Here is a 24,442-nt window from a genome sequence, read left to right as displayed (position 1 = left end):
AAAACATACTGCCATATAATCCTGATGGAACTCTCATGTGTTGTTTTACAAAAGCAGCTGAATGATATAACTGTATTAGACCACTTACAGGCCAGTACAGTCTTTGCATCAGTCTTCCATTTCCAAAAACTTCCTTTGCTGCTGTACAAATATACCCACATTTCCAATCTAGCATTTATTCCAGATCCAAAGATGTCATATCACAGTAAAAGTATTTTCTGGATTTCTATTTTTCTTTTTAAAACAAGAAACATGAGTCTTAGTGGAACGTCATCATTTGGGACAGTGAAACTATCTCCTCTCAGATAAGGGGTACTTGCAAATAATTACAACAAGGTACTTAGTTAAGTTCTTTGAAGTCTTTCAGTCTTTTGCCTTAAGTATTTTCCTAATCTATGCATGGGACTTTTGCTGACTTGATCATCAGCTTCTAAAAGGCTACATTTCATTACGTACCTCAGAGAGAAACTTCTGAATCTACACATTCATGAAACCTGAATGCTTTAAATTTAATGAAGGTAAAAATGATCTTAACAAGATCTAGAAGGAAAAGGAGCAGTGTCCCACTCTTTATTGAAAATATGGAAAAAAACCATCATTTGTAATAATTTAACAGTTCTTACTTGGAAGCACCTTTGATGACATCGGTCAACATATCTCTGACCCTGCAAGAGAACAGGAAGTATTTATACCATGTTCATTACACTACAGCATGAAGTCACCTAAATTCCTCTTCTGTCTTACATGTGTCTATTCTAGATTAACAACTGTATCAGCCTATCAGAAGACTTAGTGCAAAATAATTATAAGTATTTAATCTGTAAGAAATCTGTGCACCACCCTAAGCTTCTTCATGCTCATGTACACTCCCAGTGTTTAATAAAGGACTCTTAACACTACTTTTGTAAAACGCTGGTTTGTGCAATAGCCATAAATATGCTTTTTGAGCACATCAAACACATAAGTTTCCAGATCACTGTACAATGTTCTAGCATAATGAAATCTGAATGTTTTATAATGGACAAGCACTACAATTTAGTCAACACTTACTGTATTTCTGGAAACCACTACAGGCAGTTATCCTATGACATGGCAAATAAACTTGAATCAATTTAAATTAAAGCTTTAAATTAAGGCATGGTTATAATTTCTTACACATTATTGTAGTTGATTTATAATAGGCTACTTGTTTTCTGTTGTTTAGCTTTACATTCATATCAAGACCAAAGCAGAGATGTAGTCAATCTCCTACACTGAAAGGTGTGGATGAGGAGAGAGAGCCTCTATTTTAAAACATGCAATTCTATCATGACCATGAATGTCATTCTACAGAAAAAGAGAACTACTGACTGAAAATGCATGTCTCCTAAAACAGGGCTGCATGTTATAAGACTGAGTTACACTCAAGCTTTCAAAGAAACTTACCCAGATTTTCCTTTATAATCAAACTGCTTTTGCTCACAGTTTCAAAGCCACCACACTAGAAGCATTTATGGTAAATACCAATGCAAAATGCAAAAAAAATTTGCAAAACTTACACAATCAAAGATTAACAGGAATATTCATACCATATTGCCCACAATTAGGTTAACCCCAGTGAGCAACAAAAATGCTTAACAGCTACTGAAGTTAGGGCCCAAGGAACTAGGCCTGGTTCCCTGCTGAGTAACCAAGCAAATAATTGCAAACTGGAAAAGAAACTAAAGCTACTACTGGGCTCCAGTTCATTTACTGCTTTGACTTCTTTCCTGATAAAGGACATTCTGTTATTTTTTTTTTTTTACATAGCTTATACTATCATCATTTAGGAAATACAGAGCAGAAATTCTTTCAGGAGAAATCTACAAAAGCAGCATTGCTACAGGCCATTTTATATCCTATCAAGACAGGGATCAGTTATTAATAAAAGATCTTTTCTACAACACTGTAGCATTCTGGATCTTACAATGCAACCCTCTATACCAGAATTAGCTGGAATAAAACAGACACAAATTCTGAATTCTGAATTGAGTGGGACTTAGTAACACACCTTTTTGATTGAAACAGACAAAAAGCATTCTGGCTTTGTACATACTTTGCTTCCAATACACTTATGAACAAGCACAAAACCAGATATTTATACTGTCCACAGATAGGCAGTTTTTTCCCTTGCGAAGCCTCCCACTTCCCATCTTCTTCTCCTGGCCATGCACATACATAGCTAAATCCTGACAGACTGAGTGACACTTCTCACCTGACTGAAACAGAATTAGTGGAGGATATGGATCAGGGTGTGCATCATGTGCTTGCTTTTAAACAACAGCCTCACACTCAATGCCAACTTACCATCAGTCCACCATGACAGACAGATTGTGACTTGCATTTCTTTCATCAAGGTGTTTTCCGTGAAACAGCTCATTAAACTCTCAAGAAGGAAACCGTTATCTTTGCATAACCCTTCTCCTTAAACATCCTATAAAACCCCTAAATTCCTTCACTCTTTCCAGCTGCTCACCCTACAAAGTTTCCAGGCTCTGTAGAACAGAAGTTACCTGTGAACCTGTGCATATGGAAATCCTTACAGTTACCCAATAGTCTTTCTTTCCACTCCCCTCTCCCACCATGGTCACTGTATCTGGTGGTGGCTTGTTGTTTTATTTTGGTGTTTTTTTTGTTTTGTTTTGTTTTTTTTTTTTCCTTTAGTGCTCATACAGTCTTTAAACTTGCAAAATTAAAGGCTTTAAAACCATGTCTTCCTCTGCCCCCTTACTTGCCATTACAAGTGATCAGGAGCAGACAGGCACTTCCTTACCATAGCCAGGCTGTAAATTTTTTGTACTGCACCTCTTCAGGATCCTCTTTTCCATGTTTTAACTGCATCTCTAGCTCTGCCTGCCTCCCCTGCAGAATTGCAAAAAAAGTCAGAAATAGATCTTAAATCATAAGAATTATTTACATCCTGAGATTTCTTCAGAGAATACTCAGGTAACACATGCAGCCTAATCTAAGGGCTGGTTCATAACTGACCTTGACTGCTTTGCATATGGGATCCCACCGTAATATACAATATATTAAGGAGAAGAATCTATAATTTTTTGTTCTCATTAAGAAAAACAAACTGCAGATGGCATAAATGATGACAAATACTGAAGCATCTATCTAGTACACGCAGAGCCAAGTTCCCTTGGGAAGGTCTACAACAAGCAGGGAGTGAGCTTTAGAAGCCTGCTAGCTAAAATGGATTCTAACAGCAAAACATCATTTTCTTGATGCTCTACCTAAGACAGAATTCCTCATTCTTTTACTTTACATAACTCTGATCTCCCTTTGATTTCCTACACCATTCTTTTGGTACATTTACAGAAGTGATATGGATTCTGCCCTCTAACATGTTCTAACGTACATATATTATCTAAAAATACCTAAAAGAGCTTTGTTTTAACATTCTGTCTCCCATCGAGAGAACTATAACTTAGGTTGTTTAGGTTGTCAATTACTGCTCCTTAGCAGATTATTAAGCCTTAAATGAAAAAACACAGGCACATATGCTGTTTTTTTCTTAAATTGAATTGAATGCTTGTAGTTTTGGTGTACCAACCTGAAAATACAATACAGTGAGTCTTGAAAATCCAAGTCTTGCTCAAAATGCGACCCTTCACAGATATTAAAGGAGTACATACAATACACTGACTAAAAATAAGGCAGTATAGCAGTTAGAAACACTGAATTATGTACTATCCAGACTACTCATCTTATACTGTAGTCTCTTTTGGCCACCTCTGATGAAACGTACTACAAAAGTGTAAAGATTAAGTAAGAAGCAAACAAACAGGACAGTAGGCTCTACTGTCCTGTAAAATGGCAAGAAATCCTACAAATTCTTTAGAAAAAAAATATAGTACATGCTAAGCCTCTTGTGAAATCTTGCCTTGGAAGGGAAGCAAAATAGGAAAGTAATTAAATGCAAGCAACAGTGTCCCCCAAGACCTAATCCTGCAATTTGAATAGCTGCTGCTTTGTTTGTAATGGGACTGGCTTGGTTTAGGATCTCACATTTTGTTAATGGTCAACACAAAAATTGTTTTGAAAATGTGAGAGAAGTGTATGTTTTGCTGCAGAGCAAAACAAGGAGCAGTCAAAGATTCTAGAATTTGTTCAGCAATCTGAGTTGCTTGCAATCTGAAAACAGCTGATGTGGCCTGGAAATACAAACAAATAAGCCCTTCTAATAAACACAAAGACAGCATTCTGGAAGGAAGCAATTTGCTAAACCTTTTTTAGATAATTTTCCTGTTGAAAATCAAATTATACTACATTGGTCTAGATATCAGGTCAGCTAACCTAATGAAAGAGAGAATTTAAGCTATTTCCTAATCATTAAATAGGGTTAAAAAAATTGAAAGAGGAGCCTCATAGAGTGCAGCAGGATTACATGCTGATTAAGGGGAAGTTCTTTTTCAAGAATCATCCCTCGATAGCTTCTGTCTCCTTTGTGGTGCTACTATTACAAACTTCTTACCCAAGAAATAGGTTAGAGCTCTAGCTAAAATTTCATCTTCTAAAAGTTCTAAAAAATGATACATTTTGCAAGTTGACATATGAACAAACCTGCATAAACCTGAATTGTAAATAGAAACTGCACTTCTATAAAGCATCCCAGATTGTGCTGTCAGTAGCTGAAGACTCAATTTTATTTCTTTTTTATAAGTGTTATAATTAAGCACCTCAAGCTTTAGTTTTTTGTAATTTGTATGAGTGTTCTTGCTGGTAAAATTAAAACCCATACCACCTGAATAAGCATTAATGTCCACGATATTATATACCTTGAAATTACCTGTAGGACTGCACTGTAGGTTCGACTCATAAATCCTAACCAGGTCTGTGGCAGCAGTATGGAGTGGTGCCATTCAGAAGGCTGAATATTAACCTGTGCAACACACCAGAAAGGTTAGAAGCAGTTACATTCAGTCTAACATATGCAGAATTTATGTTGTCCAGTCTATTATTTGTTGACATTCACTCATTTCCACAGGCCATTACACATGGCTGTAGGAGACTAAAATGATCATGTACTTCATTGTCCTTTCTGATTCTACCCACACCAAGTTACTTTCAACTCCATTACCTAGGCCAGTCAAAAGTGGTTGCTTCAGGTTGTGCAACAAATAATTGATCCCAAAGAGACAGTGGAACCATATGAGGCAATAAGCACAACACTTAGCAGCACTGGCAAATGTTTCTTCATAGTTTGTGAAGATCTTAGATGTCTCTAAAAACAGAATTGTTAACCAAGATAAATAACTGGCCTCCCCTTGTATTATTATTTTTGTGAGTCTTCTTGCTTATTCACCTCTATTTTATGCCCCTAAAAGCTACATAAAGCAGGTTGGTTTTTTTTAAACTTGGATTTTATAACAAAAAACAAAGGACCATCCTAAAGTTCCATGCCTACTGCTTTCAGTGACCCCGAAAGACTTGTGAATAACTATTAATACACCTATATAAATAAAAACATTCTAAGTCGATCCAAAAAGATAACATACTGCATCTCACAGACAATACAAATATGACCTGTACTAAAAAAAGGAAATCTCATCTTAATAATGAATCATGAACACCAGTCCTTCCTTTTAAAATTATATTCACATCTCCTTCTCATCTCTGCTCATCAATTGCTCCAAAAGTTTATGAGCAGTCAAGATTCCAATTAGAATTGCTTTCCTTGGGTTCCTGAGGAATCTGCAGCAAGTTCAGTCTTCCCTCTGCCTCTACTCTGAAACTATTTTAAACTTGTGCATTAGACTATTTAGATTTCTGGTCAACAGACAGCTAAACATGAGCCAGTGTGTGCCTAGGTGGCCAAGGCCAATGGCATCCTGGCCTGGATCAGCAATAGTGTGGCAGCAGGACCAGGGCAGTGATTGTCTCTGTGTCCTTGGCACTGGGGAGACCACACCTTGAATTCTGTCTTAATTTCTGGGCCCCCTGCTTCAGGAAGGACACTGAGGGGCTGGAGCATGTCCAGAGAAGGACAACAGAGCTGGTGAAGCATCTGAAGCACAAGTTCTATGAGGACTGGCTGAGGGAGATGGGGCTGTGTAGCCTGGAGAAAAGGAGGATCACTGGGACCTTCTTGCTCTCTACAACCAACTGAAAGGAGGGGCCGGGATTGGCTTTTTCTCCCAGACAATTAGGGACAGGACAAGAGTATACAGTTCAAACCGCGCCAGGGGAGGTTCAGGCTGGACATCAAGAGGAATTTCTTAGTGTATAGAGCTGTCCAGGGAGGTGGTGTATTCACCATCCCTGAAGGTGTTCAAGAAATGTCTGGATGTGGCACTAGGTGCCATGGTCTAGTTGAGAAGGTGGTGACTGGTCAAAGATTGGCCCTAATGAGGTCTTCTCCAATCTAAATAATTCTGTGATTCAGGTTTAACTGGTCTTGAAGTGATTTGTGAAGTTTGCCATATAATCCACACTTGTGAAAGACAACAAAATCAGACCTGTGAAATACTGCAGGTATTCATGCAGGAATTAATTACAAAGCTTCTTGTGACATTTCAAGCATCTAGACAATATGGTCTATCAGGAACACCTAAAATCGGTGTATGTGTTTGATGACAACAGAACTTGTTGAGGTGCTTTTCATCAATTAACTTTCTTCATAGCAGTAAACATTTTGCATGTATGTGGAGTATGAGGAAGGAAAGAGAGAACTGAACATTTTCACTTAACAAAAAAGACTCAAAATTCATCTACAACTGAAAATGACTGGACGTAGTGCTGAAGATTTTCATATAAGCAGTACTGCAACCTGCTATTTCAGTACAGGAAACCAGCAGCCTTTACTTGTCATCTATCACTGGATATCAAGGGTAACCACAACTACACTAAGTGTGGAGTAATTAATACTAGCAACACAGGCAAAGGTGAGGGGGGAGGTGCAGAGAATGAGACTCAATGGAACTGAGAACCAGGGATGGGTGCTTGTGGAACAGTGCCACAATGATGCAGGATTTTTCTTAGCAACATCACTTGGCCGGATCAAGCAGCCAAGCACTTTTTAAGTAAGAGCTACAACCTGATATCTGAGGCAGTAAGAAATGGCATGAGCTTGGAGCTAGCAACCTGATCCTGGCAATTGATGCTTAAGAAGGACATTCTGCCTGAAAAGACACAAAATCATAGATCATGTTGGTCAAAATGCAAGACAGGTAATGGTGGCAAACTACAGGAGATACTACTCCTCTTTGTGTTTGGAATAACACTTTTATGTCAGTGAAATGTTTAGGCAGGTATTTTAAATGCCCTGCTCGCATATGAGACAATTAAAATGTCAGCTCAGTAATTTAATAAATAAGGCTAGTGTTATGTATCTGTATCCAGAAAATAGTGAAACAGTCTCTCTTCTGTTTTTAAATTTTGCTTAGAGGGTCTTTTTAATATCCTTGCAGTCATATACTTCCAAATCCACCCCCTAACATTTCTTTGTGAGGAAAAAAAAATTGTCTTTCTCTAAGGCACAGTAGACTGAGGAAAAGAAAAACAAGAATCTGTCAAAAACTTATTTCTGAAAACTGTTTTATCACTGAACAAAATACACTAGTAAATTCAATAACAGAAACCAGCACTAACTGGTTCGTATTTTGAACTATATCCATCCAGGCACAGAAGAACACACTACAATGAATTCTGCTCCAGAAAATTCAATTATCATCTTAAGGTACTTCACATACTAGGTTTGAACAAACTCTTGAGTATCTTGATTACATCAATACCAAACAGGAAACAAAAGTGCAGAAGGAGCTTTTCACTTTGCTTTTCAAAGTTGCATGTCATTAGAGCACATCTAATCGAACACACTTTAAAAATACGCAGGGAATGGTTCTTCCATGAGTATAGAGAGTGCTTAACATGATTATCACTTGTAGGGAAGTATTTAATACTGCATAACTCACCTCTGCAACTCAACTTTGCAATTGTGCCTGCAAATATGACTCATAAATCAGAAAAAGTAACTTGTGCTATTTCCAACACATTGAAAGCACTTGGATACTGAGAAACATGCAAAGACAAGACCATTCTCCATTAAAAAAAACACCCAAACTATAAATTGCACCAGTTCATCTACCACACTGGTCTGCCTCTGTGCTTTTTGCACAAGATGAACTGTCCTCTTCACCTCCACTAAAGAACGAAAAATGGATAGCTAGCTGAAAGCCTAGTAACTCTAACCCAAAACACACATGAACAGAACCATCAAGATACATGGTACATGATGTGAACATATGCGACTATTCATCCTCAATCTTTTTCACAACAGATAAGGTGAATCTGATAAGAAATTATTCCTATGAATTTCTATGAAGAATTACTTGCAAAACCTGAAACAGTCACAGGTAATATTTGGAGACTTTTTGTACAGTGTGCTCCAGGCAGCCATAGGAAAAAAGAAAACCCAGGATCTATACTTCTGACCACTGTGACTACAGTAACTTACATGTCACCTCAGAGAGAGGCTGACAAGCTCTGTTTAATAATCAAAGAGCATCTCCTCATTTCTAGGGGAATGATGACCTTCCCTTTCAACTCACCAGTGACCACTGAAGAGCAATACAGCCAGCTTTTGAAACATACCACACTTGACTAAACCTATTTTCTTCTTCCTGCGAAATACCTGTTCAAGTAACATCAAAAAACCCCTTCTGCATCTTTATCTGATCCTGCAGACAGGTATCACAGATGCATTCAATCCCTCAGCTAGAATAGCACCTAGATGATAGAATAAGTATGGCCCATTAAGGTTGGATAATAAATTATCTTTTTGATGCTGTAACTGTTCAGTCTGAATGGCAGTTAAACCCAGGTATTTGTTACATGTATATTTTAAATACTTTTCAACATATAAGAAGAAAATCTTTCCTCTGCATACAAACGTCATGTAACTTTTTTTTTTTCCTGGTAGCAGCATACCAAGCATCACAGTTGTACACATGAAGAATCTCATGAAAATGAAACAGGTATTTTCAAGCCCCTCACTTTGCCCCAGCTGCCAAAATCTAAGCACAATAACGGCAACTATGCATGCAGAGATACAGACAGACATTACTGGTAGGTTCATATTTTATAGCTGTGAGCATAGATCAAACCACTGAAGACGTAAAAATGTGATTATCCCAGTATGATGGTGACTGCTTAGTCCTAACTAAGAGAATGCCAACTGCTGGAGATTTTTTGAGGTAAAATAAATAGATGCCTGCTGTCGCCCCTGCCATTTCTTGCTTTCGAGTGTTTGAGTCTTTGCAGCAGCTTTCTCATGCTGCTTCACATAAACAATATTGTGTTCTTAGAATTTATCTGTATGTTTTGCATTCTTGTTCTCTGAGAGAGAACTTGACTGATGGTCATATTGACCAATGGAGTCAGGAAGTTGTAATCTCCTTGGGCCAATCTCGGCCCTCTGTACAAAATGTATATAAGCTATTGGAGTCAGATAATTAAAGAGCCTTCCATGTTTGATCCTGCTGCTGCCTGCTGTCCTCTGTGAGGGCCCACATCCACGTTGCAACGTGTTGCCCCTCTAAGGGCAGGGGTAACAGCCTGCTATCTCCAATTAATTATATTTTCTTGATGTTTACATCGGCCTCAGGCTTTATTCAGAGCTTTACGCAGACATCAATGATTTGAAGTAAACTCTAAGACTTCTAACTAACAGAACACTCCTTACTTGAAATGTCAGTAAAGGATTAATCCCTACAACTTCTTCCCTCTCCCAAAATAATAAAGAGTCAAAACAGTAGCAAAAAGGTGTCATTCTGGTAATTTAAACCCCTACATATGCTTAGTGTGATGTGTTGAACTGTAAAGTGATGACTTTGCAAAAACACATTAATTCCCATAAGATTACAATAATAAGACAGGCCTAGGTCTTACTAACCCAATTTTCTTTGACCCATTTGGCAGTTTTATAGTTCAGGCTCCCCGTCTTAACTGTTCAACTCTGTTCCCCAGAAGAACATTGAGGACCAAACAAACATTAAAGCATGAAATTTAGTTTGATGAGCCCAGAGACTTGCTTCTCATCTAGCCAAGGGCCCAAACAACTTTTTTCTGACCACCCTGTCTTTATTACATAGAGAAAAATACAAGAAAAAACTCTGACTCTTAAAGCAGTGTAAACTGAAAACAGAAATACTGATTTTTTAATCAAAATTTTATAGTTACTGTAGATTTTCACTAAAAGGGTGCAGTTAACATTGTCTGAAGATATTTTGTGGTTAGGTTTAAAATATAAACATATTTGGACTTATTTTTAGTTTTACTACACCTTGAATCAATCAATGGTAAAGTACTGATAGACTTGGTAAAATATTTCTATTTCTAGTCATTCTAGGTATTCACTAACTTGATCCAGTTTACACATTCACCACAATAAAACTGCCGTGTTTTGCCCAGCACAGCAAACCATTTTAAGGTTGTGTTTCTATGAAGGTAGCTTGTTCACACAAAAAAGTCAATTTTGGATATGCTGCTGGATTTTATGATCCCTGCTAGTACACACAACTTTTTTTCCTTTTTTTTTTTTTTTTTTTTTTTTTTTTTTTTTTTTTTTTTTTTTTTTTAACTGAGATTTTATTTGATGCTTTAGGGCAACAGGCAAGTGTTTAAAACAAATTTCAGAACTGATCTTCATCCCACTATAATCTGGCTGATATAAAATTTTCATACATGCTTTCTATGATAATGTAATTAGAGATGTTTGTCTTCAATACCTCTGTCACAGAACTCAAGTCTCTCTGAATGAAGCAATTACACACATTGCAGAACTTTTTTTTCCTGTATACTATGGAAGCTCATGCTTCATTCCTTACTCATTAATCCGAATCTGCTCCTCTGACATTTGAAATATTCCTGTGGACTTTCCCTGGTGCTCTCCACTGGAGCTTCCAAATAGTTAGAAAACATTCATTAACTTACACTTCTGTGAAAATGAAGGGTATTACCTCCAGTTTCTGCTTTCATTGTTTAGTAGCAAAGACGTCAAGATAGAAAACATCTATTACATTTGCCAACATAGTTACATATCTTGAGATCAATGTTCAGTGGTGGGTTTTTAAAATTTTACTAGTTTGAGAGAAGAACTTGACATCCAAAGTACTTCATGATCCCACTGACACTGACTTCATGATACAGAGCCAGGGATGAATTTCTATACTCCAGTCCAACTGGTGCAGACTGGCTTTTGTGCTTGTATATCTGGTCTAACTTCCACTGGGATCCATGTGGTATGTCTGTGGCCATAAGACATGATAATTTTTTTCATGCTTTTTCAGTCCTGAAGGACCAAAATTATTAAGATGTTGCATGGAAAGCAGAAGCTGTATGTGTATGCTCGCACAGGGAAGCATTTGAGAGATGGTATAGAGTCAGAAGACTGTACTAGCCAAACAGCCAGCTTCACCATGGCACACATTTACATCATTTGACTGGAAACTTCAGGCAAACTATGCTGCAGACAGGTTTCTTAAAGAGGGAACTGGTTTGCTTGCCCCAGAAAGATTGAGGGAGTTAACCAGTATAAACACAGTGTGAACATGCTGAAGCAAACCTGAGAACAAAGCCCAGAGGGAGCCATGTAGGTGCACCACAGGATCAGAACGTAGTCTCCATACATTATCCATGGCACACACCTATGTTCTAGTGTCAGACTTTCAGTTCGTATACAAAAAAACTCTCCAAGCTCTGCACACACAACCTTCGACGCAAACCTTGTTCTACACTGATTTCATAACTGAGTGTCTGATATCAATGATTTTAGTAGCATCACAGAAGATATGCCTCAAATCTGGGTGACAGTCACAATACAGAATCAGGACCCAGATCACCCCCTTAGACGCATGTAAGTAGCTCCTACAGAAATAAAAAAATACTGTATTAATAGAATTATTTTATGAACTTTCAAAGAGCTTAACTCACCTTCACTTGTGTTAAAAGCTGTTCCCATTGGCATAAAGTTGGGAAAGGAACGCTTATTTCCCTGGATCCAGTTGAACTGTTTATTATTTTGTTTTACAGTTGTCCAAAATTTGCAAATATGAACTTTGATATTCAAAAGTACCATAATTCAAAATGCTCTGACAGACTTCATTGCTTTATTTTCCTTAATGATTAAGTGAGAGCTGATTTCATGCCATTTTTCTAAAACCACACCAAAGATAACTGCATGGTTTTGGTGCCACAAGCCTAATAGGTCAGGGAGATGAAATGTTTAAGAGACAGAAAAAAATTCCAAGTCTTAGCAAAGTGTAGATGTTGTTTCCCCACAGAGCCCCATCACAGGCCTGCTATTCACCTATATATGCCTGATACCTGTCACATGGTTACATGCGACAGGTATCAGGCATATATGTATAGCTGTCTTGAAGGAAGAAAAAGGCAAAGGTCACCTCTTTGTTCTTCTGATTTTTTAGAAGAGGCATTTCAGCAGTGAACACTAAAAAAAAACGTATTTACATGTTAAGTTCAAGTTAGCGAGGGTGGGTTACCACAGTGGTAGGCTGATGATCAGACTTGATGATCCTATGATCCTATCTGCCCTGCAGAATAACTTCAGTTAATTATGATACATTCATACATGCCACCACTAGTGATACCAACACCCAATGCATAAATAAAAGAGATAGTAAAGCAGGGAAGGAGGTGCAATAGTTCTGAAAAGCAAAGAAGAGCCAGCAACAACTTACCTCATGAATGAGGGCAACCAACATTTGCTGGAAACTGCGGCCCCTGCTGGCCAGAAATCTATTAATAGGCTTCCCATCCTTGCCCATGTGGACTGGGAGGTCGAAACACAGCAACATGCCGGCTGGAAGAGGGCAGGAAGGGAAACAGAAAGATCAATGCCAATGCTTACGCAGAGTCAAGGGAGAACCCAAAGCAAAGTAAGGTTAACTTAATAAAGCCAATAATTTAAAAGAATATGTAAGCACCTTTAAGGGGCATAAAACAAAGTTTCTTATCTTGATTCACCTTCAGATTCATAGAAATTTTTGGATCAAAATCTGCATACTTGTCTACTTCAAAAAAAGTGACAGCTTACCTGCAAGGCCTGGTGTCATGCCTGGTTGCCTGTTCCTCTCATACATTTTCAGCAAGAAATTTGGAACACCTGCCACTGTCTTCCCCTGGTCTGAGCGTGTGGTTCCTCCTCTTAAGGCAGAATGATACACGGCACGGGGCATGTTGGTCATCTCCTGCTTCACAAGTGATGTTGCAAACTCTTCAAATGCTTGATGAAGTGCAATGCAATGAAGTGAGAGGAAAGGGAATGTGAGAGGCTAATGACTGAGAGACAAAACTAACCCTAGAAAGCCCAGAATGACATCAATACTTCTTTTCCACTTCATAGTGGAGCAGCAGTCTAAATCTGATGTTATAGCATGGGAAGGAGAGACGCGTACATCTTGAGATTTTTTTCCTTGAGTCTGCCTATGAAGTTCAAAACAGCACTGCTGAAAATCAAGGGAACTTGCTAAAAACAAGAAATTTGAGGAAGTTCCAGTGTAAAGCTACTTTATTCAAAACTGACATAGGTATATTTAAGGTTGGAAAGAAATACAGCCTTAGCTATTCCATGAGCTGTTGATTGCCTTCTTTGATTGCTACAAAACCAACAGTAAGGACAGCACACGGTTGACAGAAGGACACATAACAGAATCTAAATCACATTTTTGTAGCCTGTCAGGAAGGGCACCTGCATCTTGGGATTTTTTTCCTCCACCTGTAATGCCGATATTCTTCAAACAAAACCCACAGAATGCAGTCAGTAGTTTTCTCTGCAGTGATGTAGACAGAAGCTCCAAGTCTTTGTCTTCAGCCCTCACTGCTTCAGTTTTGCTGGAGAACTAGGTATTCGTTGACATGAAAACACTATCCACCTACCTGCTCTACACTACTTTTATAAAGAGTTTTTTGTTTAGAATGGCTACAACGATAGGGAAAAAATCTGCTGAAAGAGGGAGCTATTTCTCTGCTGGAAACCATTCACATTGATAGAGACCCCGTACTACTGCTGTCACATTACTGCATTCTGCCAAAAGACATAAATATAGACCATTCAGAAGCAATTCTTCAGGCAGGGGACAAGCCAAGGCTCTATACTCACAAACATAACTCAAAACTACAAAATCTGGATAAATTTAGTGAAACAACTAGATATGCAGGAAATACTAGAAATGTAGTATTTCAATTACTGAAATCAATCTGAGGACAAACAAAGATAACTACCATCACATGAACGATATTTTTATTGTTGTTGTTACTATCATTATTATCATTATCTCCTTTGCAGTAAGGATACTAAAACTATTACTAGCAGCAACAACAATGATATCAAGTTTATAGTTCTTTATATCAATTATTTTTAATTCTGACTACTAAGTTTGAGAAGAGTCTCATCCCCAGTATGAAGAACTATCAAAATAAAAAAATAAGGCTGTCATATCCCTTCTGATATCCTGGGAGTTTAACACATAGAAATAATACGAAAACTGATGAAGCTTTACTTTTCAATGCTTCATTTAATTAATTACATGTTATTAATCTCAATAACATGTACCACTAGAATTCCAGCAAATGAGACGACACATATTCAGCTCCCATGGAACAGAGACTCTGTGGGCTTTGGCCTGTATTGGACATTGCATCATTAATTCAGTTTCATACTCTTCTGGTGAAGCAATTCACTCTCAACCACTCCAGCCAGTCACTAAAGTTTTTGCTCAAGTCTTCTGGACTCTTTGTTAACTAACAATGTTAGAAGACACCTCTGAGGGAGAAACTGCTCAGTGAATGTTAGGATTCAACTATTTTGATACCAGTCAGTGGTTGCTGCCTCTCTGAATCCAGTCTGCTCACTTTAAATTCCATTTTGGTTTCCCATCTTCCTCACAAGTTGGCTACCTCAACATTTATTACACAGATTGAGTTTTCTGTCAAGATACATCATGCTCTTTCATTGAACTAGGTTATGTCATTCTCCTGCACTAAGCTTCCAGGATTTAGTAGTTAGGACTCTCTAGGTTAGGCTGCACACACTCCAGGTGCCAATGCATGCAGAGTTTAATAAATAGAAACCCCTACTGGGGGAAAATACTACAAAATACCACGTACTACCTCATAGTAATTTTTACTGCCTGCAATCACACATGAAGATGCCATGTATTCTACAAAGAATGAAATAACAATGTCTACATCCTGGCACAATATTTCAAATCTTGTAACTGTAAAATAATGAGCATTTCTGAAAGTAATCAAGTGAATGGCAAAAATCTCAAATACTGAAGGTAACTCAACTGCACAGGTTTCAGAGCAAGTGTATCAACCAGTGACCATCTGTTGAAACATACTTCAGTATCAATATGCATCACTACAATTATGCATTAAGCATAGCACTGATATCTTAATCAATTAAGCAGACTTTGCGTAGAGCGTTGTTTTCATACCACTAATACGCTGTTTACAAAACTATAAATATTAAATTCATTTTACTTCAATCTGTCCTGGGCTAAAATATAAAGTTGTCTTAAGAAACACCTGTTCAGTCCTCCCTATTGAAGTCACACTATGATGGAACAATGAGTATTTGAAGTAAATAATAAGGAACTGGCTTTCCCTATAGGACTGATAATGGAATTTTAATTATAAACATTTTTTCCCACCATCAGGATCTCTGTCACACCATCTTCCTAGAAGATGGGTTTATTTTTTACTTCACATTTTTTCTTATCATTTGTTAATGAAAAAAAGAAAAGCTGCACATTAATATGACACTCCATTCTAGAAGAGCCACAGGTCTGTACAGTCACTGTGATTCCATATCTGCAAAGTGACCCCAAGCATTGGATGTATTATACCTCCTAAAACAGCAGCTGGTGTTAGAGATAACAGCTTGATATATGAAGAACCTGGAACAAATAGCTTTGCCTCCTGGTCCTCTTCATCTTCATTCATGTCTATCTCTTCCAGTGAGTCAACTTCTGGTCGTGCCTCGAAGATTAAAAAAAATTATATGTCAGCACATAAATCCCAAGTCCTCATTATCATTCATGATTCCAAGTGTGAAAAATACCAACTAAATAAGAGAAGTTCCCCATTTCATTATTTTCACTCCATTTCATAAATTTGAAGCTTAAGGAATAAAAGCTTTTCTTCTACCTGACTGAAAGGCAACACTGCTTGGTAAAAATCACAGGGTGTGAAAATACATATCTGTAATAATAACATTAACCTTGATGTTACAGCTGAACTAATAAAACTTTACTTTCACCTTGATTCTTCTTCAGTTTAACCATGTTTTATGGTTTTATGGTTTTTATTTTAATATAAATAAAACATTTTGCTAGACACTACTTTTACATATTAGTTTTTGGAATCTGAAAAACTGCAACATATTTATATTTCAATTAAAATATATTTACTGACTTTAACTATTGCATCAGTAATGCAACTGTAAAGTAACTGGACTAGTAATACAGAACTATGTACTACTATGAAAGATTTAGTCTTGCCGCAGAGTTTATATACTTCTCTTATTCTATTCTGTGGTCTTCTATGTAAAACAATTTTCCATTTGTAAGGTTTATGCTGAACTCTTCTCACTGATTTATATAAAGTGTATTTTTAAATTTTAAAGTTGCATATTCCAGCCTTCTCATAACAGCCAGTTACAGCACACAAATGGACCCTATCATATAATAAATCAGTAAATAAAACCTTTACTATAAAGCCACTATTCAAGTACCAGTGTACTGAGTACTGCCTAGTCTCTCACACAATGTAAAAAAAGAAGTCACATAGATGACTTTATGTTCATCTACATGTACTCTTTTGTTTTGTTAGGTTACTGAGTTGCCTCATCAGAAGTTTCAGTTTAATAGCCTAAAAAAAGCCTTTTAGTAAGTACCTCAACTCCTTTCTAACTGCCTTTACTGACAAAAAGTAAAGTGTTATGCTGTAAAAAGTCACAACAAGAACACGGAAAACTTCTCAGTTTAATTCCAAAAATTGCACCTACTTTTCAAACTTTGCCTCTCTTGGGAACAAAAGCCCTATTTGCGAGTGACTGCAATCACAAGAGCTGCTTAGTGTCAAGACTCAAGTGCAAGCACTAAGAGAAGTGCAACTCAGTCGACAAAAAAACTCTGCTAATTGAATAACAAAATAAGAAAAACTACCTTCTGACTGCTTAGCCCTAGGTTTCATTTGTGCCTTTCCCTGCTAACAAGACTTAGCTAGTCCAATCACACATGACATCATCTCATGTCACCAGCAGGAGCTTGTATTCCTTCAGGAGGCTCTCCTGAATTTCTGGCAGAGAAGGCACAAGGACTGGTTTCCCTTTCAACAGGATATAACCCATGTCAGATGGAAGTGTCAGATGTGCTTACTGCCAAACATAGAACATAGCTACCTGTCCAGGAAGATGAAGAATTGTATGTTCTTCAGAGTCAAATGATGAGAGTGATTTATAGGCTGAAATGGCTACAAGGGCATCCTAGAAAATTAACAGGAAGAGAAAGAAAATCACATACACAGCATATAGTATTGCTACCTAGTGGAAACTCCACATACGAAGGGCTTATCAAGTACCTAAGTAGCAAGACCGATTATCTAGGCTTGATAACAAGTATTCTGAGCATTCTACTTCAGATGTAGAAATATCCAAGCTATGAAAATAATGTTGATAACACACTGATGTTTTAGCTGTTGCTTTGAAGTGCTTACTCCAAATCAAAGACTTTTCAGCTTCCTGTGCCAGTGTGCAAGTGCACAAGATGCTCAGAGAGAGCACAGCCAAGACAGATGACCTGAACTGATCAAAGGGATATTCCAGATCATAGAACTTTATGTCTAGTATATAAACTCAAAGTTCGCTAGACGGTGGGTACCCATTACTTGCTCAGGGATGGACTGGGCATCCCTCAGCAGGTGGTGAGCAACTGAATTGTGAAACTCTTGTTTGTTATTGAGTTTTATTCATATTTGTCTTTTTGTCATATCCCCTTTCTTTACTATTATTATTGTTACTGCTATTTTGTTGTTATTATTATTACACAGTTACTTTATTTCGCTTATTAATCTGTTCTTGTCTCAATCCACAGGGTTTAACCTTTTTCCAGTTCTCCTCCCCATCCCACCACAAGGAAAGGGAGTGGACAAGTGGGTGCATAGTACTTCACTGTCATCTGGGATTAACCATGGGGCTAAAAAATTCACTGAAATAGGTTGACAGAAGTCTTAGTCTTAAACTAAAACACACTACCTCCACCAGCCCCATGGTGATGATAGTCCAACATTCCCACTGCATTACAATACTCCACAAATGAATTGAGTTAGCTGTCATAGCAGCATCTTTGTCAAAAATGTTTCACCATGTTAAGGCTGAAATTTTCCAGAGGAAGTCAAATTAGTTTCATAGAATCACAGAATATGCTGGGTTGGAAGGCACCCACAAGGATCACTGGGTCCAACTCCTGGCCCTGCACAGCACTATCCCCAAGAGTCACATCTGGTACCTGACCATTGTCCAAACACTTCTTGAACTGTGTCAGGCTTGGTGCTGTGACCACTGCCCTGAGGAGCTAGTTCCAGTGCCTGATCACCCTCTGGGGAAAGAACCTTTTCCTAATATCTGACCCAAACCTCCCCTGGCACAACTTCAGGCCGTTCCCTCAGGTCCTGTCACTTGTCATCACAGAGCAGAGATCAGTGCCTGCCCCTCTTCCTTCCCCTTGTGAGGAAGTTTTGACTGCAATGAGGTCTGTCCTCAGTCTCCTCCAGGCTGAACAGACCAAGTGACCTCAGCCACTCTCCATATGGCTTCCCCTCAGGCCTTTTGCCACCTTTGTGGCTGTTCTTTGGATGCTCTCTAACAGTTCAATGTCTTTCTTATACTGTGGTGCCCAAAACTACTCCCAGGACTCGAGGTGAGGACATACTATTGTATAACTGGTTTGTAATTCTCTTTGGAGACGGCAGAAGTTAAACCTTCAGTTACCACCTTTTATGCATACTACATTGCTTCAGAAACAGTGTTAAGCAACAGGAACAAAACCCTATTAGAAAATGAGATTACTGACACTGTCTTGACAGAAAAGTACAAAATTTAATATCCAGTTGCTGACATTAGAAATTAATGTTTGCAATTATATCCCTTACCTCATTCTGTGTATTGTTCCAAAGGAAGCTGATAACTTGAGCTTTGAATTTCTAGAGAAGCAAAGGAAATATGCATTTATGTTTTCTTTATCCAAATAAGCAGTTGAAATAGAGGCAGTCACCTGAAACAACTTACTGCCACATCAACATACTTTAAGCTAGGAAAGTAGAAGGGGTGCAGCTTTGAACTCCAGACATATTCACATGTCCCCACACATGAGAGGGAAACCATGGCTAACTGGAATTTCCCATCTATCTCCCAGGACTCACTAATTCAAGTGAAAACTGTAAAACTGTATGAAACATGCATTTGACAAATCTGAACTAGGCAGTTGTGGGTCTTCTTGAGTTATATGTAATTGTTTTACAGTTGTATGTACCCCAGTTATTGGTCCCAAAATGGCCTCCAAGTTTCATCTCCCTATCCTTTATTTTGTTGTTTGCTCCCCATTGTCTATTTTAAGCCCATCCTTGATACATTTCCCCAGGTCTGCCCTTGGAGACAAGCCTCCATTGGCCAGTCCTTCCCGCCACCTGTCCTGTCCATCACCTTTACCCCCCCATGTCAATCTCCCTGAGGCCTGGGCCTGGGGATTGGCTGGGTCCTGACCCTCTCTCCTCCCCTTCATTGTTGTTTAGTTGTTCTTACCTGTATGCCACTCCCCGCTTCTACCCGATTGGATGTATTGTACCTCCCTCCCACCGAGTTAGCCGTGTATAAAAGTTGCTGTCAGAAGCTGATCTGGGTCTCTCGACCGGAGAGCCTGGACCAGGAATAAACCTTTTCCTGTCCACCCTCCTTGAGAGTCCCCTTCCTCATTCAGCAACTCCTCTGCAGGCTTGCCTAGGCAGAGCGTGGGCAAAGACCCCACAGTTTAGGGTAGGCTGTTCTGCGCACAGTGGCTGGCCGGCAAGTGAGTGCGCAGCGACAGGCAGTGAGTGCAATTTTATCAGAATCAAACAGGCTTACATAAAAGTTATATACAAAGGTATACTAAAGAGACTCTTCTTAGTCCATAAGTACCTACCTCGAATTCATTTGTATGCACTGTTAATGAGGGAACCAGGGAAAACAATTCATTCAGTGCTTTTAAAATGAGTGGTCTTGTATCACAACCCAGCTTTGGTGACAGAGCATTCCATGTAGAACGGATGCAAACAACCTGCAAGCAAAGTGGGAGGCATCATTACTAACAGCTATTCCAACTTCACTTAAACAACATTTCTTTCCAGTGCTTGTCCTTGCTCTTCCTTTTTGAGAACAGAAATTAATATACAGTTCATAAGAAGTAAAAAAGCAAGCATGTCAAAAATTCACTTGTAAGTCAATTGACATAACACAGTAATACTGCACAGTACTCACCAGGGAAAGCAATTACTACTAGGAATAAATAACACACTGCTAGCAATACACAGAGCTGGACGTGTATCTCCATACCACATCAGTGCTCTAGTTAACTTGGTTAAATTAGCTAAAAAGCAAGCTGTCTCTGGGAATTTAATAGGATGAAATCAGAGGAAGCCACTGAGGAATCTATTTTTGCTGGGCACCATCCAAAACAAAATCTGCCTTTAATCTTTAAAAATGAGAAGAGCAAAAAAAAATTGCAGAACAAATGCAAACCACAGAAGTTCAGGAATCCAGAAACTGTTGGAAACCATCAAACTACAAAAAATACTAAACACTGATACCTAATCCTGAAGACATTTACACTAGAGCACAACAGGATACAAAATTGGTCTTCCTGGATACATAATTTCCTTCCTTCCTGGAAACAACACCAGGAAGGTGTCATTCTCATCCGGCTTCTTTTCACCTTCAAAGATCTGCATGACAGCTCAACAAGCAGTCAGTACAACATTTTGCATTTCCAGGCACCGAAAAAGTCTGTAAAATGCTCAGTCAGTGGTACAGTTCTAGCTGAAGAATTATACAGAAGTCATCAAAGTAGTAGTCAAGTTTCTCAACTGACAGCAATACTGGTAAGTAAAACTTTCTCCTTTTTTCTTGAGAGATGTTTTCAGTTGCCCAGGCTTTCTCTTGGTAACGAGCCATTTATTTTCCTGAAAACAAGTAATTTCCATGGAGTATTTTATCAAACCTTAAGGTTCCCACTTGTGGAGAACTTAACATTTCAGAATTTTGCCACCATACCTAAAATAATTCTGTCTATAATTTAGCTGTTGTTAGTATTTATCTGTTATTTTCAGATTTCAGGCTCCATTGCAACAAAGAGTACAAAACAGGAAAAAATACAAACCAAATAACTACGAAAAACCCCAATGAAAAACCTCAAAAAAGCCAAGAAACTACAACTCTGTTCACCCTACCCCACCCACCCACCCCATAGAATCACAACGTAAAGAAAAACCCCAAACCATGTTTGCTCAGAACCAAAGTCTAGACAAAAATTTTAAAATATCAATGGCAAAGCAAAGTATAATTTCCAGCCTTCTAAAACAAAAATCCGCAAATCAAGACTTAAAAATCTGAGCAAATGCCATTGAAATGTCTTTCAGGCATAAAAAATTACAACAAAGCAACAGAAAACAAAGACATTGAGAAATACAAATTGATCTTCGTAATGAAATCAAATAAAGGTACGTTTATGAAGATATTTCACAAAGGCATTGAGAAATGTAGTTTTAGTATTATTTTGCACTGGAAGAACAGAATGCTTTGTATCTCTGAATGTAGGTAATTGCCAAATTAGGCAGTCACTTCAGTGGGTGCAAAACACATTCAGGGTGCTGTTTAAAAAACCAAAGATGTATTTCGAGTTGAATCCATTTCAGGAATAGCAAACCCATGAATGTGTTTCTATGGTAACAACCACTGATGGCTAGAAAGACTGATCTGGTAACATTCCAAGGGAAAATGATACCTCTTCTTCCATTCTTTCAAAACAGACTCTTTGCAAGAACAAGAAAAAAAGTCTTCCAGTGTTCAGAAAGACAGACATATCTATTAGCACTGAAGCTCCTCCTGAACTATCTACAAATGTTAAATTTGTAATGACTTAGTTGTCTGGAAAACACAACAGGTATTAATATGTATAGAAAAAAAGTTGTGCATTTGTGGGATTTGATACCACAATTCAAGAAGACTAACAAATCATCAGCTAGCCAAGCATGTTTAATTTCATTCTTTCCTATAGTAACACATATTCTTCAACTTCAGCTAAGAGGTGGAAAAAGGCTTTAAAAAATAGCCACCATCCTAACATAAGCTTCTTATTTAGCTTAAGGCTATACAATTCCTTCTCAGACTCCTTCTCTTGATTTGCAACTTAACAAACACCCTAGAGAAAACTCCTACCAAATGATGCACTGTAAATTGACGGAACAGGGGGATGGGAACAGTTGGAAACTGGTACTTTACACACCATAAAATCCCACAGTAAATAAAGAAAGGTTATAAAAGCATAGTAACTTTGACATGGTGTCTTCCTGGGCAACAGCAATAAATATCTTGTGATGAAATTTATCTGCTAGTCATGAATTCCCAAGGAAAAGCCCAGTGATTCCACAGACACTGTTCAGCTTAACAAAGCTGTCCTCTGAAATGCAAAATACTCTAGAAAACTAGCAAGATAAGAGAACTTTACAACACTGGTATGCCAATTACTGTCTGAAAAAAAAAAGATCGCTGCTATTCAAAAAATGTGTGTTTACAGATCTAGACATGCTAGTGTCATTCTGTGATAAAAGTTCTTAAGTCTGTTTTCATTTTTTGTTGCGTGGGTTTTTTTCATTCTGGTTTGTTCAAATTAACATATTGTCATCTGGAGATATTAACAATCACGCAGTGCTTTTGGTACCATACATTTTGATTTACATTTACGTTTTCTTGTATTTTCAAAATTTATTTTAAAATAGCAAGCTTGTCACTGCAGAAAACACTGACTGGTAGATGGGGAAAAAACTAAAAGCTAAATTTTACAGATGCTGAGGAGAGCACTGTTGCTTCAGGCTAACTACTGCCCTAAAAGGGTGAGAAATATTAGTAGAAAAATAGAGAACAACAATATTTCAATGGAGAGGGGATTTAAAACACTATGCTTAGAAATTTTATTCTTGAATGTTTCTTGGCTTATATACTGTACTTGATACATGAAATCAGTTAGATGCCAGGATAGCCTCATATGAAATACACTAGCTTCTGTTGAAATCACTGGGGGAAAAAAACAAATTACATGCCAAGAAACAGGAAATGCGATCTGACAAAAACTGCGGGATTTTTTTTCCCATTTCTGATGTGCATTATTTATTAAAGACCTTTTGTTACACCTACCAAAAAAAAAAGAGGGAGGTGGAAGCAGCCAGCCCTTCTTGCAAATCCTGCAAAAGCTAAGTTTATACTCTTAACACTAATCATGTAGGCTGCACTTTGAATAAAGCCACTACTTCTATACAAAACCATTACTGCAGTCAGCAAAATGGAAAGCTATTCTTACACAAGAGTCAACCAAAAAAAGAAATCAATGTTACAGCACATTTTGTTATTGCCTTACCTTAACAAAGGAGCCTTTCTGAGACTCTCAGAACTCAACCCTGACAAAGTCACATCGTGTATAGGATTCTCTCATCAACTGACTCAACACTACTATACACATCAAAACATAATTTATTATTCTGGTTCAGAACCTGACTGGAAGTTTGGTGCTCTTTAAAATCCTACATCTAAACAGCTGCACATGGAAAAGCTCAGAGACTATATCTCTTTCCCTTAAGTCAGTGGCAGAGACAGAAAACACCGAAACAAAACAAATCTCTATGATTATGTCCCTTCTGCACTGCAAACTACAGTCTAGATAACAAATAAGAGACAGACTAAATTACTTAACCCAAATGGTTACCCAGTTTGCCAAACCACAAGAGAATTCCCTGTTAAAGTTTCAGAATAGCTAGGTGGTAGATTTGGTCTCCCAGAACATTAAACTGTAGTTGGGGAAGCAAGCGAGTTAAATTTGGACAGGAAAAATTGGTAACATCCACAAAGTCTGTCCGTCCATCCTTCCTTCCATCCTGAGTAGTCTTAGCCTTCCAGTCCTCAACACTGGTACAGTATACATGTGTTCTCAAATGAGGCTATTACACCGGGATGTGAAATCTATCATATATGTAACTCTTACTTTGCAAGACAAAGCCTAAATATAATCCAGCCTGGGAAAACTAATTCAATACCACGGCCAGATTCAAAAAAACTATTTTTGACCTTAAAAAGAGTCAAACTTCATACCAA

The 24,442-nt window shown here is 38.0% G+C and overlaps 1 protein-coding gene across 1 annotated transcript in view; it reads right to left on the bottom strand.

Annotated features, from left to right (window-relative positions):
• The window catches only part of FOCAD (focadhesin), a 94,218-nt gene that overhangs the window by 25,016 nt on the left and 44,760 nt on the right, over positions 1–24,442 (bottom strand). Inside the window, exons 17-25 of the mRNA XM_083884532.1 lie at positions 20,226–20,360; positions 19,198–19,248; positions 17,450–17,533; positions 15,894–16,026; positions 13,079–13,267; positions 12,723–12,844; positions 4,814–4,906; positions 2,792–2,880; positions 624–665 (exon numbers count right to left, since the gene is read on the bottom strand). Of these exons, the coding sequence (XP_083740658.1) occupies positions 624–665; positions 2,792–2,880; positions 4,814–4,906; positions 12,723–12,844; positions 13,079–13,267; positions 15,894–16,026; positions 17,450–17,533; positions 19,198–19,248; positions 20,226–20,360 (938 nt within the window). The remainder of the gene's footprint in view (positions 1–623; positions 666–2,791; positions 2,881–4,813; positions 4,907–12,722; positions 12,845–13,078; positions 13,268–15,893; positions 16,027–17,449; positions 17,534–19,197; positions 19,249–20,225; positions 20,361–24,442) is intronic.

Source organism: Zosterops lateralis (assembly GCF_965231275.1).
Source record: "Zosterops lateralis genome assembly, chromosome: Z".
Classification (NCBI taxonomy): domain Eukaryota; kingdom Metazoa; phylum Chordata; class Aves; order Passeriformes; family Zosteropidae; genus Zosterops; species Zosterops lateralis.
Note: the sequence above shows the minus strand (reverse complement) of the source record. Positions and strands in the feature narration are given on the sequence as shown.